The 19428-nt window shown below is 36.7% G+C and overlaps 3 protein-coding genes across 15 annotated transcripts; all 3 read right to left on the reverse strand.

The window, feature by feature from the left end:
- Positions 1 to 41: 41 nt before the first annotated feature.
- On the reverse strand, positions 42 to 2580 carry LOC135248262 (lipopolysaccharide-induced tumor necrosis factor-alpha factor homolog). 12 transcript variants are annotated; one of them, XM_064322678.1, is made up of 6 exons: positions 2341 to 2579; positions 1798 to 1826; positions 1488 to 1551; positions 1178 to 1240; positions 523 to 691; positions 42 to 436 (listed from the first exon to the last, which is right to left on the reverse strand). In XM_064322678.1, the coding sequence occupies exons 3-6, from the start codon at positions 1543 to 1545 to the stop codon at positions 322 to 324; spliced, it is 405 nt and encodes a 134-aa protein (XP_064178748.1). In that variant the 5' UTR covers positions 1546 to 1551; positions 1798 to 1826; positions 2341 to 2579; the 3' UTR covers positions 42 to 321. The 12 variants fall into 12 exon arrangements, 11 of the variants coding, with proteins under 11 accessions (XP_064178748.1, XP_064178744.1, XP_064178750.1 ...); XM_064322674.1 differs by having other exon boundaries at positions 1178 to 1285; positions 2341 to 2575; XM_064322680.1 differs by lacking the exon at positions 2341 to 2579 and adding an exon at positions 2193 to 2314.
- Positions 2581 to 3222: 642 nt separating this feature from the next.
- On the reverse strand, positions 3223 to 8952 carry zgc:136472 (uncharacterized protein LOC678514 homolog). Its single transcript, XM_064322686.1, has 11 exons — positions 8703 to 8952; positions 7733 to 7939; positions 7479 to 7612; positions 7016 to 7153; positions 6477 to 6584; positions 6232 to 6357; positions 5560 to 5754; positions 5162 to 5282; positions 4512 to 4693; positions 4036 to 4125; positions 3223 to 3878 (listed from the first exon to the last, which is right to left on the reverse strand). Exons 1-11 carry the CDS (start codon positions 8902 to 8904, stop codon positions 3810 to 3812), a joined length of 1572 nt encoding a protein of 523 aa, XP_064178756.1. The 5' UTR covers positions 8905 to 8952; the 3' UTR covers positions 3223 to 3809.
- Positions 8953 to 11282: 2330 nt separating this feature from the next.
- pdia2 (protein disulfide isomerase family A, member 2) lies at positions 11283 to 19383 on the reverse strand. 2 transcript variants are annotated; one of them, XM_064322684.1, is made up of 12 exons: positions 19256 to 19383; positions 18011 to 18184; positions 17158 to 17364; positions 16285 to 16418; positions 15771 to 15908; positions 15516 to 15632; positions 15275 to 15400; positions 13948 to 14145; positions 13120 to 13240; positions 12637 to 12818; positions 12387 to 12527; positions 11283 to 11450 (listed from the first exon to the last, which is right to left on the reverse strand). In XM_064322684.1, exons 2-12 carry the CDS (start codon positions 18117 to 18119, stop codon positions 11385 to 11387), a joined length of 1539 nt encoding a protein of 512 aa, XP_064178754.1. In that variant the 5' UTR covers positions 18120 to 18184; positions 19256 to 19383; the 3' UTR covers positions 11283 to 11384. The 2 variants fall into 2 exon arrangements, with proteins under 2 accessions (XP_064178754.1, XP_064178753.1); XM_064322683.1 differs by lacking the exon at positions 19256 to 19383 and having other exon boundaries at positions 18011 to 18427.
- Positions 19384 to 19428: the final 45 nt, after the last annotated feature.

Raw genomic sequence — 19428 nt, forward strand, 5'->3', positions numbered from 1 at the left:
AAATGAGTCACATGGATCCATGCCCAAAGAAGCAGCTCACATCACATTTTAATATTTAATTGCACATAAAACCAATTGTTGTACACATTGAAAATCGAACAATTTCACCCCCCCATTTGCTATAATCTAGTTAATCTAATACCATGGCAATGAGGGAAACATGAAGGATGAGTTATACAGGGGTATTACAAACCTGCATGCGCAAGGGTAGAGGATACTGCGCTGCTTGATATTTGAATTTGCGGGTCTAAAAGTAGTGAATTCTGCAAAGGTGTAACTTTTTCTTTTTCACACCAAGTGCTTTGTGTAATGTCACATTGGTCAACAGCAGGATGACCTCTCAACATGAAGAATCCGATTACACCTTGGGCAGGAGTGGTAGACGTCTTTGAAGCGTTTGGCAAAGAACGGAATGAGGCAGCAGCCAAAAAACAATCTGGAAGACAAAGTTTTTCAACCTACAGTGTTGGTCTTCTAAAAACATTTGCCGAAGATGGCTGGTGAAAGAAATTACCTTCTTACCCGCAGAAAATGAAGACAAAGCACATTAGCCAAGCAAAAGCACCAGCTTTGTGGGTGACATTTGTCATGACCTGCTGTTGACAGGAAGTGCAGGTGGTCACCCCTGGGGATCGTCCCGGTACAGTCTCGTAGCTGACAAACTTGTACGTGGGTGGGGAGGACCTATAGACTAGTGGGAAAGGCATAGCATATAAATCAAGCTTGAGCTGGTAAACATATCCGTTTTTAAATCATTTCAGTGTCCCAGTCTCAAGTTGTACCTACCATAGAAAATAATTTAAACCAAAAAGATGATTATATGCATTTGTTTAACATGCACACTGATATTAGCCCCTCAGAGGTTATGTGCAAGCTGCCCTGTAGTTACTATAAATGCATTTTCTTACATTAAAATTAAAACAAATTCAACTTTGTCCCTGTATCGTAAATACGGCTGGTCAGAAACATTTGTATGCAAAATATCCATCACTCATGGAAAAAAAGGCACATTTCACAGCATTTCATAGAAAATGATCAATTACACAGGAGGCCGATTTGACAGGAAGAAGCCAATTTCACGGTGACTCAACTTTCACGACCGTGAATTTGGTAGGGCCCTACACATGATGGAAATGACAATACATTTTGTAAATCAGTTCAGAAATTAAGGGCTCACCAGGGACAGGTGCCTGAACTTTGAAAATATCTTCCTCTGTTGCAGATGTGGGTGGATTGAACACTGTGTGCAAATGATAAACTTTCACTTCTTCAACATCACCACCAACTAAAATGACAGTGAAAAGGTAGGTTTAGAAACATTCCAAAATAAAGCAGTTCCTCCCCACTGTTCTTCAAAGTCTCACATATTATTCAGATTCTTTAACCATACTGAAATACAGACTTCCATTCTCCACAATGCAGTCCACATAAAGCACCTGAGCTAATCTTATTAACACAGCAAAAATCAGAGGCAAAAATGATCTTACCTGTTTTAATATAAGGTGGACAGGATGTGGTTGCTGCTGTGGTCCCCTCAGTACTCATGTTCCTCTAAGATCATTGAATGTAAATTTTCAATTAACCAAAATATTTAATTTTTATCATGCCACCAATTGCAGTGGAGCAAAATGTGCATTTTTAAAAAGCCCATGTAACAGACTTTCGAATATGTGCTTAATAAGTAGACTCACAGCATTTTTGTTATAGGTTCAAAACAGTATACAGTGAAATGTTAGATGAAAACTACTTTTAAGATAAAACTTTTGACCCTAAAACTGACCTCTTAATTTCACTCACCTTTGGAAAGTCTTTAAACAGGGGTGTGTCTGATTGAGGAAGAAAAATGATTTGTCAGCTGCACATAGCTCCCAATAATTTTCTAAATTATTACCCTAACAATGAACCAGTTTGGGAAAGATAGATAGTCTTCACACAAAAATAATGTGGAGGTCCAGCATAATCATTAACAGCTGTGTGCCATTACTGAACAATTACTGGGATCCATGTATAGTTGACAAATCTGTCATCCTCCTGGCTCAGCCATGCCCTTTTAAATACTTAAACAAGCAAACCGCAAAATGTTTCACAAAGGTGTTGATGGAGCCTAATTATATGTCACATACTCTCTTAAATCTCTTGCCCTCCCCTGTGACATTGCAATATATGGCCCTTTTCTTTCTTTTGATACTCACCACTGGGTGTATTGTCAAATCATACATGTGAATGACAACAGTATTTGCAACCGATAGATCTCTGTATATCTCAAAACCCCAAAAGGTCAGAGCACCTGCTGTTTCAGCAATTCTTTAAAGTAATTGAATAGTTAAAGGTTCCACACACCTTGTGTCCAAAGTCTAAATTGGCTGCTGATGGAAAGGAAACCACAAAAGCCACGAAACACCTTGGCTTTCAGGACGAAAAGTAGTAATGGGAAAAAGTCTCATAGACCTGAGGTACAAAATCAATATTGTTTTAGGCATCACCTATCCAGAGATGTCAAGTAAATGTGATTAATCAATCATTCAGATGTGCCAGAGCCACTACAGGTGTCAGTGGCAATGGTTCAATCTGAAGCAGGTGCTACCTTGGAATATCTACTCAAGAACTCCCCTATATTTTGTTGCAATCATCTGGAGTTGATAATTAACACAATTTGTCAGACAACTAATTAGTGAAATCAGCTGACTGAGTTCATGGGTAGAAGAAACACATGGTAGGACTTTTACTTTGTGATTTCTACCTCTGCTCATTACAGAATTCAGATGGCAACTTCCAGCTGAAAAATATTATGAGTTTCCTTCCTTTCCATTGCTTCAACAAGTAATATTAAGATAAACCAAAACACAAACTCCAATGAAGTGTTTATAAACACATCTTGTCAGCACACATTTTCAACCATATTTGTAAATATGGGTATATTATATATAACATAATTATATTTATATGTTCATATTATTTTGACTCCTACACACACAGACAGCACTGTATATAGTTTATGTGAATTGTTTGTGTACATTTTTATGATGTTGGATGATCAATTTTTTTTGTTGTAAAATCCATTGCTTATTTCACTCACACTAAAAGAGATCTAGTTAGGATAAAATTATATATATATATATATATATATATATACAATTTATAATAAATATACAATCTATTATTGTAAAACAGTCACATAAATAACCATGATTCTATGAACATTCGGACAAGGAAAAGGGAAGATATTTTTATCCAGTTCTACTATTTATTTATCATGTTTGAATTCAGAAATCACAGTCAATTGTTAGAGCAATGTTTTTCTGCCATTAATATTTCAATTGATTACATTTTTGAAAAAACTCAATAAACAAAATAAATACCTTGCAAGGGCCTTAATAAATTGTGAAACTGATGGGTTTTGTTGCTAAATTATAATTTTGAAGATATTGTAGTGTTGGGTGTTCGGCTGGGCTGTAAGTCAGCTTTGATATTTATGATCAGTGCTCAAATCCAATGGCTCATTAAGACAAACCGTAAAACTTGCAAAACAAAGTGATTGAAGTCCTCTGCCCAAACTATTGTGGGAGATAGCTGAGCAGGTGTTAAGTAATAAGGTAATAGACAGAAATGATGTGGTGATGTTATTTTAGGTAGGTATGCACCATGTGACAGGACTCAATGCATGTTAGCAAGACCAGTTCTAGCAGAAAGCTTGCAGCACACCTTAAAAAAAACATTCCATTACTGAAGCCATTTTTTCATTGCATTCCTAAAGCAGGTCTGCAGTTTTCAGTCAAAATGTGACTAATCTTAGCTTCACCAATAAAAAATCACAGTTCCTCTTTTGTGTTTTCCATTAGTTTTTGAGCCTCAATATATTTTTTCCTCTCCTCTTCCTCCTACATGACAGAGAAAAAAAACCTCGTTAATGGACAGGTACAGTTTATTTAATTTCATTGAAAAGTGTATTACTTTTATTTAATATGTTATTTACTTATGAAAATATGAATGCAATAATACATACAAATAATGGTGTTTCTATTAATTGCCACCTACCTTAGCCTTTTCTTCTTTGGCTAACTCAACCTGATTCTCTACAAACTCCACCAGTGCTTCTAATGTTCTTTCTCCAAAGTAAGGAATTGCCTGCAGTCAAAAACAGAATAAAATCAAAATTATGTATTTAAAGTGTTTAAATAAATCCATTCATTAAAACTGTATTTTAAAATCATGATTAATCTGCTGTTATCTTAGAAATATTTCCATTACAAAAAAGTTACTCATTACAAAGTGAAAACATTGCCATTACAAAATTGCCATTGGTTGTCATGCTTAGCACAGATCCTTTGGAAGATGGCTGCTCCCATGTTGAGTTCACGGGGTTGTATTTTTTTCTGTTTACTCTTCAGCTAGAACAACTCGGATCACACATTGCTAATATATTATATATAACTTAAAGTGTAGAAAGCAGGAATGCAAACATTAGTTTGTCATTGTAGAAATACCCTATATCTGAATTGGCTTTGACCCACCTTCTCAGAGTACACCGCTGGGAAGAACATGAGGGTGGGATAGCGTTGCTGTAGGAGAATGTTTATGTCGTTTGCTGTGGCATCTATTCTGGCAATCACCACACTCTCATGTTTCTCATACACCTTCCCAAGCTTCTCCCACAGCTGAAATAATGCTTGGCATTCCTTGCTCCAGGGAGCATCTTTTCATGTAAAAATGCACACAGGGTGAGTTTCCAACAGTGTGACAGAAAACTATCATCACTTTTAATGTAGTACAAAAAGGTTTGCCAATGCAAGGGATTGTATGCAAATTCTGGACCGGACGCACCACACTCTGAAGGATACACACTGTTCAATGTGAAACATTAGTTTAATTCAGTAAAATAATAAATATTTGTCTCCAAGACCTGTAGGTTTCACATAATCCATTCATGTTATGATCCTCCATTTTCAACTAATATTCTCTATTTTCACTATCTCATTAAAACAGGATAGAATATTTATTCTTATGGCAAGTTATCATTTTCATTGATATGTAATACTAATATACAATATGTTTACCTACTTGGGATACAAACCATATGGTTATAAATTATGTTGAAGTACAACATTCCATTACAGTATGGCAAAATAAGTTTGGAGAATTAGAATTAATTCGGAGTACGTACAAAACATGATGAAAACATTCCTTTCCTCATTGAAGCCCACTTTTTCAAAGTTAGACCCCACAAGCTCCTTCACTGGGTGCTTATCCCAGTCTTTAGGAATTGGTTCACTTTGCAACTTGGGCTGAAAATATTAAACAGAACCATGTAAAAACTGTCTGTCACTTCACCATCTATTTCCTGCTCAATATTAAAAGAAAAAGCCACATGTTAAGAATGTTTGATACAGTATAACACAGGAAAGAAATCACCTTCAAAACCATCAAGAAATCAAGAAATCACCTTCAAAACAATATTTCAATTCATTTCATTGGCTAGTATATTGAGCCAAGAAGTGACAAGTAAACTAAGTAATGAGATCAGTGAATTAATCTGGCAAACTTTAAATCATTAAACTTTACCTTTGCTTTTCCATCAAGATATTTCTGGCAGAAGGCCGTCATTTTGTCCAATGTGATCTCTGACTGCATTTGGTACTGGATGTTATCAGTCAGATTCACCATTCGCACTGAGGGGGTTTCCACCGCACGCACTCGGAAATACTCTAGAATCCGACCATTTCTGGGCTCATCTGTATCAATGAGCACGAATAAAACCTGGCAATGGGAAATACACAGACATGCACAAGTGTGCCTTTCACAATGCTGAAAGTGACAAGGCCTCAAGGCTCCTCAGCAGTTTATTTAAAACTTAAAACTTGAACTCCTGAAACATGTTAGTTAGTCAGCTTAATTTCAATGTTTTCTTGCTAGAACTCCAAATAAATGGCGCTTGTAAAACTGATATAGAAACACTTGGTGCATCCAATAAAATCTCAATGTTCTCATTGGGTTCAATGGCCTCATTGGGCCTCATCGCTCTGGGAACTTATTGTATCATAGCATTTGAATCTTTGAACTATTGCACGTTTATTAGGAAAATTACAAGAGCTGAAAAAAGTCTGGGTTTAGTTCAGTGTTATTCAGCACAGATACGTATACTTCATACATGGTTATGTATAATTCAGACAGACCTAAAAAATAGTGACATTCAAAATAAAAAACAAATCTATATTAGAATTTCAGATGTCTTACCTTGCCTATGAATGCGGCTGCAGAATTTTTGAAGGCTTCATAGTTTTTTCCGAAGTTTTCTTCACTTTTATTATCAAACAATATGAGATGGTTGGTGATCACAGAGCTCAATATTTTTGCTGATGTCTTATATCAGTGATGTGCAACACCCACCAACATGGAAATAAATGAGACAGAAATGTAAAACACTGTCATGGATTCTTCAGTCTCATCTAGCAGTTTTGTTGAACATGTTTAATACTTACCATCGCATTGTATTCTGTCACCAGATCCATTTCATGCACTCTGATGAACTGTATCAGATCCGTCTTTGACACTTCACTGGATACCTCATATACCTCTGACTTTTTAGACTGGAGTAAAAACGACATAGTCCAAAGACAATTAATAATGTAATACTTTTACTGACAACAAACTATGTTTGTGTCAATTTAAATATAAACTTCAAGGCCTTGCACAGAGATGAACTGATAATGAATGAGAGCACAAATAACTAACATGAACATTTACCAAGAAAGTACTGTTCAGTGGGTTAATTTTTCACAGTTTACCATTTTACTATTTAGAATATTACAAATGCAGATAAAATACATATTTTTACTGCCCTATAATACACGTGTATTGGTTGCCATCACATTACTGGAGAACAGAAGGAGAAACATAGTGATGTACAGTATATACCAAATGTTGAATATCTAGTGTTTAGATAAAAAATTTTTTTACTTAATCCTCACTTTCCTGACACAAAGGAAATAATTACTGGATTATGTGAATCTTCACTTACCGCTTTAAACAACACCACTGTATCCTTTGTAATTTCATATTTCAAAAACACTTCTTTATTTTTAGTCACTCCAAATGGTAGATCAGGCATATCTGCTGCTGCAGCATAAAATGCTTCCACACCACCCTTTTCAAGATCCTGTAGTGCCAAATAAATCAGAGATAATGGGGAATGGCAATCAAGGACACACACCATGTAATACGGAGTTTAAGTCATCTTTTTTCCCTTTGAAATACTCAATTACCTGCAAGAGAAAATCTTATTATTTGTTTGTTTGTTTGTTTGTTTTTTTAAATGATTATTTGAAAAATAAATGTTTACATTATTGCACAGGAAAAATAATTCCATGTGCAATAATTATGCAGGCTAAGTAATTGGAGCTTGATTTTCTGTGGGGAAAACACACCTTCACATCAACACCCAACACTCTTTTCATATGACAGTAACCTTACGAGAGCTGTACCTCATAAAAGCCCAGAACCACCACATCCTCAACAGTGATAAAGATCTCTGCTTGGGCGAGATTTTTGATCAGCTGTGCACTGCGACCACTTCTCCGCTTTAGCCAGGTGATAATGGAAGAGGCCGTTTTCACAACTGAGGAGAGTCAATTACAGAGCAACTTACATTGGAATTGACAATAAGCACCCCCACCCCCATTAAGCACCCAAAACCACAAACTGTAACCACAAACCACTGGCTACCCATAATACATACCTGGACAGATAACGGGGTTCTGTTTGTCACCTGAAATGTAAAGCCTCAGGGACGGAAATGCTGTAACATTAAGCTCTTTGGCTAAATCCTTCTCACTGGACACATCAATCACTCCCAGGTGTACTTTGAAGGATTCTGCTTTGAGCTGTTCTGCTGCCTTGGTGAACTCTATTGACAAGCTCTGGGACTCTCCAGAGAACGGAGCATCTAGAGGACAAACAAGGACACACCAAAGCAGTGTTTAAACTGTGTTTCCTGGACATATTTCTGTTTCTGTTGCAGCTGCATTGTAGTTACCCCCATATCTTCCAACTGCTTCAGCTTTTATGCAGAAACATTTGTGTACAAAGTATATGTTGCCCAGGAATTGCTTATTTTGGTTACAATCTGCTGGCATGTTTGCTCTTCAAAGACTAGTAGTCAAGCTTCATTAGTGGCTCATGCAGTCAGTCAAAGAGTGAGTGTGAGGGGAGCTACTGTATCTTCCAACTACAGCCAAACTAGATTGAAGTCTAAAGGAAGCACAGGCGTACGTTGCAAAAGAGAAGAAGAGGAACTAGGCAGACAAGTCATAATGACATGGCATTTTATATTCCCCCAAAATGAACTAATGCCCATCTCAGTGAAATCAGAGGTTGGTTGATTTCCTGTGGTATTATTCCATGAATTAATCTGTGAAATTCATTTGAACTGGGCACTAGATATTAAATACATGAACAGTAACAGAGACAATTACACTAATGTATATTAATTTATGAAGGGTGCTCTCAAAACATTAACTAGGTTTCTAAGAGTCTCCATAATATGTATTGAATATCTGCATACCTGTCACTTAGGCTAAGAATTGACTCAGTTCAGAAAACAAGATACACATACAGCAGATATATTTCATACTTTTGTATATTGTAACTGAACCTCCATAATAGGGCTCACAAAAATACAGAAACATTTACAAATTACTGGGACTCACGGAAATTGACCAAGAGCTGCTTGTGCTGTTTAAGTGCCTGCTCAAAGTTGCTTTTCTTTAGGACCAAAACTCCTTTCTCCTCCTTAATGGCATTGGTCTTGGTTTTCTTGACTTTTACATTTTCATTGTCTTGTGTCTGATTGACAACAGCAGTTCCGCACAGCCAGGCCACAACAATCAGAGAAATCAGCAGTTCCTTCATTGTGGTGCAATCTGAGGGAGCAGCCTCACACAGTAACCTTTTGGAGTCATGGGCGGGGAAGATAATAATAAAATGAAAGAACGTGGGCTTCACTGATTGTTCTGGGTGGTCACGTGGTAATGCTGAGGTTGCCACTGATAAAAGTGTGTACTTTGGTAATGGACTTAATTTATCGCGGCACCATTTACTGTGCAAGGTTAAATAAGCTGAGTTGAAAGGCAAGGTGACTGCAGAGGGGCCTGTAAGAATGTTATCATGTACATACCCTGAACATTTGTGTTAATAGTTTCCAGTGAACAAAAACTGACAAGTTTCTTTTGAGGGGGAGGGGTGTTGCCTATGTGCTTGCATTAAAAATAAACCTTGGGTGCCATGGATTAAGCCAATGTTTGAGGTTAGATTAAATGCATTACGGGATTCTTCTCCATCCTCTCTGTTACTCAACTGACGTTATAAATAAATGGTGTAACAAGCTACTTTTTCTGCAGTGTCTTTCTGTTTCTGTGTTTGATGCAAGCTACTTATGAATAATCCTTTAGTCAAATGTTGTTTGGCCTAGAGCTATTTTCAACCTGTTTAATATGTGCTTGTTTTCCCCCTTATGGTTTGCACCATGAACACTCTGACCACTACACTGTATTTTATTACTGCAGGTTAGAGTTACCATCTGAACTCTTAGCATCTAGCACTAGCATTCAATCAAAATACGTAGGTTTTGGTCAGGTTCCATTACAGAGCTAGGATGACAGTGAGCCTGAGGAAATAACAACAATAGGGAAAGTGTACATAGCACTTTTAAAAAGTCCTCCATTACAGTGAATGTGACTAAACATTTAAATATGGCCATGTAGATATTTTTCCATTTCAGATTATTCCAGCTTGTGTGAGTTTTAATGGCAAATTTACATTTACATCAGAATTGTTTTTATTTTCCTGTGAATGACCTTTCAATGTCATTGGCCAAAGATATGACTCTTCATCAAAGTGTAAAATTACCTCCCAAGAGACACATACTACATTTTTTAAAATGCATTTTTGCTACTTTGCACTTTATTTATCTTTATTTTCATTAGTCAACTGGTGGATGGGCTAAATACCCTTTGTTAACCTTGAGCTTGGCGAATGACCTGAGGCTGAGTTTGGTGTATGAATTAATTTTAATTTTGGAAGTTGTGGTTGTTACGGACATGGTAGTATTGGTTCGGAGGAGAGTTACATTAATGCCAGAGGTGGAAAGTCCAGGGGTCAGAAAGTAAAAGTCCTGCCATGTGTTTCTTCCATCCATGAACTCTGACAGTTTATTTCTCCAATTAGTTCTACCTCCTGGCTGAAGAATCATGCAAATCCAGGTGACTGGAACAAAATACTGGGGAGGACTTTCACCTTCTGAACCTTTATTTTCCACTTATGATAATGCTGATATAAAGATGGATTATTGAATAAATGGAGACTATAAAGGTTATGATGAATTTACATAAAGGTCCAAAAAAATCCCACAAATAAAGATCACAAATGGGAAGGTAGAGGAGCGCACACATTGGAATAAAATGTTGAATGTGGCATAGTGAGTGTTTTGAGACTAGGCATGGTGCTATACACAACAAGATGTGAGCCTTCCTCCTGAGCTTCAGCTTCATCAAGCTTCTGAAATCATGAAAAAATGGCATTCTTTTATGATTCAATTTAGATCTGTGGTCTGGACATGCATGTTTTACTTTAGTGATTTCTTCTTCATTGGTGACATGGGTAGCAGTAGTGCAGTGGTTACAAACTGGTAATAAAGTCGTTAGGGAGTCTGACTTATCACTTCAGGTCCAAATACCAGCTGCTATTGTACTTTTGAGCAGGTACTTAACCTAGCTGTTTGTCTTAAAATATCCATGTGCAAAAATGTATTATACGTAAACTGTGTTGTGTTGTTTAAGATGTGAGTAACGGCTAAGCAAAAAAGTAATTTAATATGTATAGATTTATAAAGTGTGAGCATAAATTGCATTCACAATATCTTATATTGTCTTATCAAAAATAATTGTGAACTAATTTGTAGACAAATGAATTGTTTCTAGTATCCGACAGTTCCACAACAGCAATACTACAGGTAAAGGCTGTTTCAAGTACAGATTTGTGTCTTTTGTAAAGAAAGCACAGAACTCTTTGTATTCCACTGCTTGTATAAACAGTAGGGGGAGCTGCATATACTGTATAAGTGTGATGAAGCACAAATATCAAATATATTTTACTGGGTTCACTTGATTATTTGAAGAGCACTTCCTTCTGTCAGGTATACAGTAAAACGAAACCTATTGTATGAATAAAAATGATAATGGTATATGTGTTTAGTTTAATACGCTACAGGATTGATAATGCTTTATGAAACATTCACTTTTTAATAAAAAACTTTATTGACTTTCAAAGTTCCCTTTCTTTTGTTTTCTATAATAATTTGTAAGTAAGATGAAGAGATTGTCTTCAAATAAAGATCAGAGTTCATCCTTGGCCGTCTCATTAGTTTTCTTCAGAGCTTCTGTAGTTGACTCCTCTGTGGGCTAGAATAAACGAATACATTTTTTAAATAAGTTTGAGCATTTTGGGGAGTATGAATGTACATCTAGTATAAAGCTTTCCCAAAAGAGATCAGGTTGTTATAGGAGCAAATGGTGGACCAACTCCATATTAATTCCCACATACTTTTGGCCATGTAGCGTATCAAGCATTACATTTACGGCGACTCTCCCCTACATTTGCAAAACAAGGGAGAATCTTTAAAAATCTTTTTAAAACACATGACTCCTTCATCTTTAAGGACAGTTGCCTGTTAGAGAAGTTGAGAGGAAGTGACTCTGGAGCTGGTTGGCTATTGGGTACAAAATTAAATAATTTGAAATATTAAAACTGTGTTCTGAAGTTTTTACTAATGAGACATTTTAAAATTTAAAGGTGACTGTTCCTATCCATTGTTTCCATGGATCGTGACACTTGTCCAAAACCCGACTTCACCAGTGATGGAGCGACACAACAATGTTGCTTTCCTGCCATATGCAAGACACATCTTAAATACTGGCAGTGCAATTAAATGACCTCGCTGTGGCTGAGCTCATTTACATGACTAGTCTTAGTAAATACCCTTTAAAATTGAAAACATGCGGCGACCCAGAATTTTGCAACCTGCAATTTGCAGCATTCTTAATAAATATGGCCCTTAAACTGTACAAATATAATATGTACAGCTCACACTATCACCAACGCAATATAGTATTCATTAAAAACATATGCAACCATTGTATGATAATGTTTCTAGGGCTGGCTGTATTACTAAGAGCTCTGAATTGTTCCCATTATCATGGTAATTCTGTTCCTGAAGTTTAGGGCTTCATAGAACATTCACATTTCTATGCGGAGCATTAGTGCAGTTCAGGCCATTGATTTGACTTCCACATACTATTTATACTGTATTTAGCGATGAAACACAAAAGTTTGTTTACCTCTTTTTCTTCGTCATCATCCTCCTCCTCCTCCTCATCATCATCATCATCATCATCAGCTGGTTCCTCTGGTAGCTCTCCACCATTATCTATAAATTTCGAAAAAGTTTCCAAATCCCTCTTGCCATTGTAGTCAACAACCTGCCAAAGATAGAAAATAAAACATTATGATGAGTGTACATGAATGTAAATCCATATATTTTCCTAGTCATTTTTAATCAAGAGGTATATTTCCAAAGAGCTTGCTCACCTTCCTCTCTGACCCTGCCAGAAAGTACTTAAGAGTGGGGAATCCAGACACGCTAACAGATTCCACCTCATTGGCAGTGGAGTCCATTTTGGCTATGACGAGGTCTTCTCTGTCCTTGTATTTTTCACCCAGTTCTTCCCAGATAGGTGCCAGCTCCTTACAGTGTCCACACCATGGGGCATCTTTCACAGGACAGAATGAAAGAGAGAGGTTGTTTACCATGGTTTTGCTTTAATATGGGAGTTTTGAACTGCAGTCATATTGGTTGCAGTCACATTGTCACATTGACAACTTGGACAGGCATTGATCTTGTCCTTCAATAATATCCCATAAGATGTCCAACACAAAAGAAATTTCCTTCTGTTGGAGAAAGTTACTTCTTAACATTTACATTCAGTATTGTGCAGGTCTTCACTTGAGCGTTTGAACTTATGAATCTATTACGCTTTGTAAAAATGTATATACTGGAGGTGCTTGGCTTACAGAATTCAACAAAGACATTCTTGGTTTCATCAAAGGCCACGTCTTCAAAGTTTTTGCCCACAAGGACCTTGACAGGGTTCTTATCCCAATCCTCGGGAATCTCTTGAGTCATCAAGTGGGGCTTACAGGGAAAGAAATGGAAAAAAACATTTGTGGAGCATTCCCATTGATTGCAGGCCACTCTGCCACTCTATGGAATATCATACAAACATCCTTGGATCATTTTCACAAGTAGCCCTGCTTGCACAGTCCCCGATTCACAATACTCTCCATCTGAATTGCTGCTTGTTAATCAGACATGTGACTTATAAATGCAACACAAAAATATGGTAAACTCATGAAACATGTTAATACCCTGTCCCATAGTTCTGGTAGTTTTAGTAACACTATATATTTCAGTAGCACTGACATAACTATATAAGTCTTAATATTAAGACTTAACCTATAAAGCTGTAGAAAGCCTCAATTATAGTGACACAATGCAATGCCTTCAGAGCCAGTAAAACAAAATTCAGTCACTGTCCAAATACTTAGGTACTGCATTGTACATCCAACTAACCTGGTAATCACATTTTGAAACAGACTCTCTTCCAGACAGTGAATATGGTTTTTAAATTGTGGTACATGTAATTTGATGAATGAAATACAGCTGGGCTGTCAGAAACTGCTACTATGGTTTTCTCCTCCATTTTGGACTGCAGTGTTTGTGGGGAAATACAGGGGGTGTTGTGATATTTATCGCATTAGATGTCACCGCATTTTGCAAATTTTATCGAAGTAGCGTTCTGAGACTGTGAAAGGCAGAAAGAGGGATTGTGGATGGGCTACCTTCACTGTCCCGTCCAGCACACCCTGGCAGAAGGAGCGGAGGACCTCAGCAGTGATGTCCCCTCCATCCATTGCATACTTCTTTACTGTCTCTGTGTTAATGAGTCGAAGAGTTGGTGCATCCTTTTCTGTTAGACCAAAGTACTTCAGTACATGTGAGACAGCACCAGATGTCACGTCAATCCGCACAAACAAAACCTAAGTAAATGTAAAACAGAAAAAATCAGTTATGAACCAGAAAATGCTGTCGAAGATGGTCATTTATTCTTCATTCACTGCCTAACCTAATCATATTATATTAAGCCACATTCAGCACTTATATTCCGCTTAATTGAAAAGGGGAGAGAATTATGATTTAAACTTACAATTTAATGGACTATTTCTTATATTTAAATTACTCAGAATCTCATTTTATTTATAAAAAGTAACACCAGCACATTTTGTCAAAATTGCCATTATTAATTGCACATAAAATGTAACTACATTACAAGTACTGCATAGAAGATTTTAAAACCCATATCTACAAAGATCTATCTACAAAGTATTGCATTTGTGTTGATGAAAAACATATTTCAATGCATTTTAAGGTGCAACAGGACATGTGAAAATGTTCGAGGATGGATACTTTCTAAAGGCACTGTATATACACAGTGCTTCTCTGCTATACCACCCCTAGTTAATCCACCACTACTGCCTACCACCACTAGCATTTCCTCATTATAAAGGCCTCTGAAAGGAAACCACTGCATTTGTACCCCGCTATATTGCCCCCTATTGTTCACCATTTCCCAGCTTTATGAGCTGATGAAACATAGAATAAAATATATGTCAGCACGATGAGCCCTGTTACAGTGGTATATTTATTTAAAATATGATGCACAGTGTAGCATTATGAAATAATAAAACTTCATTTCAAAGTTCAACACTATCCCTAGTTTCCCCACCCCTTAGCTGAGTTTGCCAATTCTTGCTTTAGTCATTGGTTTTTTTATAACATGGGAGCACTGTACTTTTACAATTAAATAGGAGCAGAGTTCATCCCAACTATTTCTTGAGTAATTTATTTTGTGCTATGGAGCATGGCATTGCGGGTATCACGTTCTGGGTTTTTGTATTATCATCTTCAGATAGTAAAAACAGCTTTTTTCCATTTGTGGGTAATTTTTTCTGATAATTGTTTCATTCTCTTGAAACATAAGTGCTTTTTGTTCTGCCAAAAAAAATTTTCTTTCATGTGGATGTACTTCCGTTGTAATGAATTTTAAAAACAAGAGATATGGTACAAAATATCCAACCTGTCATTGTGTGAGTTTTCCTATTTCCATACCTTTCCTTTGAATTCTGCTGCTATTCCTTGGTAAGTCTCCAGAATTTGGGAAGATACCTCTGTACTTGAGTTGATGAACAGCAATAAGTGGTTTTGAACTTTGGAGCCAAAGATCTTGTCTGCATTCTGGTAAAGGAAAGCTGTATGTCAGACCTTTTCCACAATTGACAGAACTGTGAACATATGCACATCTGACCCTTGCTGTGTAAATTAAACGCTAAAGGGAAACTGCATGACAAACCTGTTCATTAAACTCAATGACAAGTTCCAGGCTGTTGGTCTGTATGAATGTTGTAAGCTCGTCTCTGTCAAGGTTTTTGTCCTCCAGAATTTCATGGTCTGCACGGCCATCATCAAACTGTTAAGTCAGGGATGCATAGTATTTTACAAAGCATACAATTTATTTAACATGGTCTAAATGTATAGACAAATATGTGTTTCTTGTCCAAGAAAAGTTTATTAAATCTACATCAATTATTATAGCAAATTTGCTTACCTTTTTGAATAACACAACAGCATTGTTTTCCACCTTATATTTCTTGAAAACATCAGGGCTTGTGGTGACTCCAAATGTAATGTCTACTAAGTCCATTGCAACTCCATAAAAAACATTTGCATCTTCACTGTCAAGGTCCTGGAAACAGAATGAGAGTCTTTGGCAAAGCAAACTTCAAATTTTGATTTATTAAATACCATTAAAGTATAAAGTTTAAGAATTAAATTATATTTCATAAAAACAAGCTCTTCATAAAATCAATGAGGAAATACTTCTAAATTGCAATCTGACATTCTTTCATACATGCAGGTTAATATAGAGAGTCAAATTGATATACTGTCCTCAGGTACCTCAGTAGTGCCCCACCTAGGACTTGAACCTGCAACTTATTTAACAGGGAGCCATACAGTATTTCCACAACCATTTCACAATACTACTGCTGCTATAGTCAGATTCAAAGTGAATTTTGCTTATTTTTACAAACTTGTCACATATTTTTATGTAGTACACTTACAGAAAAAAATCCAACTACAACAACGTTATGTGCATCAATGAGCTCCTGAGAATCAGTCTCATTTTCTAGAATTGTGGCACTTGGCCCACTCCGTCTCTTCAGCCACTGAACAATTCCTTTGGCATTCCTTTTTCCTGGAATAACATAGAGGAATTTTTATCCTGTGTTTGTACACAGTCCAACAAAAAGACTCAATCCTTTAAAAAGGTACAGAGAAAATGAAAGACAGTGAAACAGAGAGATAATACACCTGGTAACACAAACCTGCATGGCTTACTTTGGATGGAAAATGAGGATAATACATTTCAAAATATAAAAAATATATTATGAACTAGCATCACTGTATGCGCTGTATTATCTTTTCTCATTATACAGTGTACTGCAGGTAACTGCCAAAATAAAGGAAACACAGACCACAATACCCATCAATGCGGGTTAATGGACTATTCTTGAGGAAACTGTCAGTTTGCACCCTAGATTGACATTTGCAGTCCACTGATTCAAACATGTTTGTCTGTTTTGTCGCAAACCAATGCACAGACATCATGGTTGAGGAGTTTGCACTTTTGACCATAGTTAGCCCAAAGTAATGAGGTCTTCAAGGTGAACTGGGCCACTGTGCCTGTCCAGCATTCTATACAAAATCAGAGCATGCTGTAAATTTCTTAATTAGCTCACAAAGTACACCTTTTCAGAAACACCAACTTCCAGTATACTATGCATACCTCGTTTTCCTCTAATAACATCCTAATGTTTTTTTTTACCTAATATGTAAATCAAATGTATACGCTACATCCAATTAGCCTGTATCTACATTTTCCTCTACTCAGAGCAAGCCTTACTATAACATGAGGTAGACGAATGCAGACATACCACTAAAGCCAATAGGATTTTCTCTTTCCCCGTCTTTGAAGAGTTTCAATGTAGGAAAACTACCAATTTCAAACTCTTCCGCGAGTTCCTTCTCCTCAGTAGCGTCCACTTTGCCCAATCGGATTTCGGATGATTCATTCTTCAGGATTCCTGCTGCTTTCGCATACTCTGGCTCCAGCGCACGGCAATGTCCGCACCAAGGCGCATCTAAGAAAATACACATTGAAAATGAAGAGAGTATTTCCTGTTCCATCGCAGAGGAGCTTAACATTCTTAAAACATTTTTAAAACACAATACACTTCATGTAAGAAACAGTCCATTAAACCTTCCAATACTGCTCATGAAATAATGCTTGACCAAAAGCTAATCTGTGATATGTTCAAGTTGAAGATCAAAATGCAAATGTTATTGAAAGGAGCCATTGTAGTATTTCAGTTTTTATAAAGGACCGTTAATATGAAATCTTATCATGGGAAAATTTGCATCTGCTGCACCAGTGAAGGTAAGGTACACGTCACAGTAGATAAGTGCTCTATGGCACAGTGATGTTTGGGGCTTCAATTATTTTAGACCACCATTAAAATGGGAATTCAAATTAAAATTAACAACCAAATCCATGATCGTGCAAATATATATATATATATATATATATATATATATATATATATATATATATATTAAAAACACGTAGGCACATGTCAGGAAACATTAACCTTCTCCTAAGCACATATTGTCATCTTTACATGTTCAAGGGTAACTACATTATCAAATAAAGCACACACAACAAAACTATTTCTCCACTATGTTCAACGTGTCTGGTATAAATACATTTTTTTTACACAAGATACTTACAAAATTCTACAAGAAGGAGCTTGTTTTCATTGAGCGCTCTTGCGAAGTTATTTATATGAAGAACGATTACATCATTTTCTTCCAAGATCTCATTTGTTTTCTCGTTCATCTCTGAAGAGTTTTCTTCACTTTCTTCCAAATTTTCCTCGGCATCCTCTTCAGCCCTAGTATAGGCTGACAAGGCCAAAACCAGAGTAAGCAGTAACAGGTGGAACTTCATTGTTGCAGATCACTCACTCTAGCTGAACTGGTGCTCTCCATAGGCAACGGTGCTGATAAAGAGTGGGTAATCCATGACGAGCTGTCCCTACACATGCGTGTAGAATTTCTACTGGTTTCAGCGAGGTCACCCTTTCTAGCCAATATCGGTGATTGAAAAGCCAACCACATGTTGAGGAATCAAGCGCACAAAATATCGTTCCAGTTATTTAGCATACACCAAATAAAACGGTCAAAATGTGATATAAGCATAAGTTCATTTCTGTATATTTTATGGCTGTACACTCTCTGTAAACGATCAGATAAGCGCAATAAACTTGCAATTGCCCTAGAGTGTGCAGGGAAGAAATTGCAATTATTTGTATCGACTACATATTTGGGTGAAAAAAATACATGAGTGGTTGACAAAGAAATAGAACTGGCGTTACTACTCTCTGCACCTGCATCCTACACTTGGTTACTTTCCAATTTGTGGTATCAGTTGGTGACACTTTTTTGCAGGGGAAGCGCACCTAGTTCAGACATTGGAACAAGTGCAACTGTAGTTTAGCCTGGGCCACCAACTAAAACCCAGACTAAATTTGATATATTTTGCGAATAAAACGATGACTTCTATATTATTATTGCCATTTCATGTTTCTAAGTAATAAGCCAATAGTCCTAAAATATCAACCTTCTCCACTTTATAATCTCACGCATAGTCCTGTTAACGAAGTGGCGCCTGTTTGTAATTTGTACGACGTTGACGGCGCGACGGTAACGTTAACAAAATAAATTAATACCTAAATAATAATAACGAAACAGAATTAAGACACACGTTTACCAGCACGAATTCTTCTTTCCGATACAATTTCGTGTGTGATTGTGAGAATTCTTGGCCTTACGATGCAACTTTTAGTCTCTGCTGTCTGATCACACTGTAGGTCTATGCGTAGGTTCTGCTGTGGTTTAGGCCTCAGCGAAATGTAATATGGCAATGGAAGGTTAGCAGGGATCAACATACTGTTTGAACGATGATCTACTTACCTTGTTACTTGTATCGGTGATTTAAAGTGTTGTCTATGAGTAGATAACATTTTCACCGAATGATTATTCATTCAGAAGCAAAACTAGATAAGAGGCCCTGCAATTCATCTTTATGGGAACAGAACATTTGGTAGCCCTACATCTTGCCTAACATCTCTCAAGGTAGTATAAAA

The sequence above is a fragment of the Anguilla rostrata genome, chromosome 2, assembly GCF_018555375.3.
Source record: "Anguilla rostrata isolate EN2019 chromosome 2, ASM1855537v3, whole genome shotgun sequence".
NCBI classification, from domain to species: Eukaryota; Metazoa; Chordata; class Actinopteri; order Anguilliformes; family Anguillidae; genus Anguilla; species Anguilla rostrata.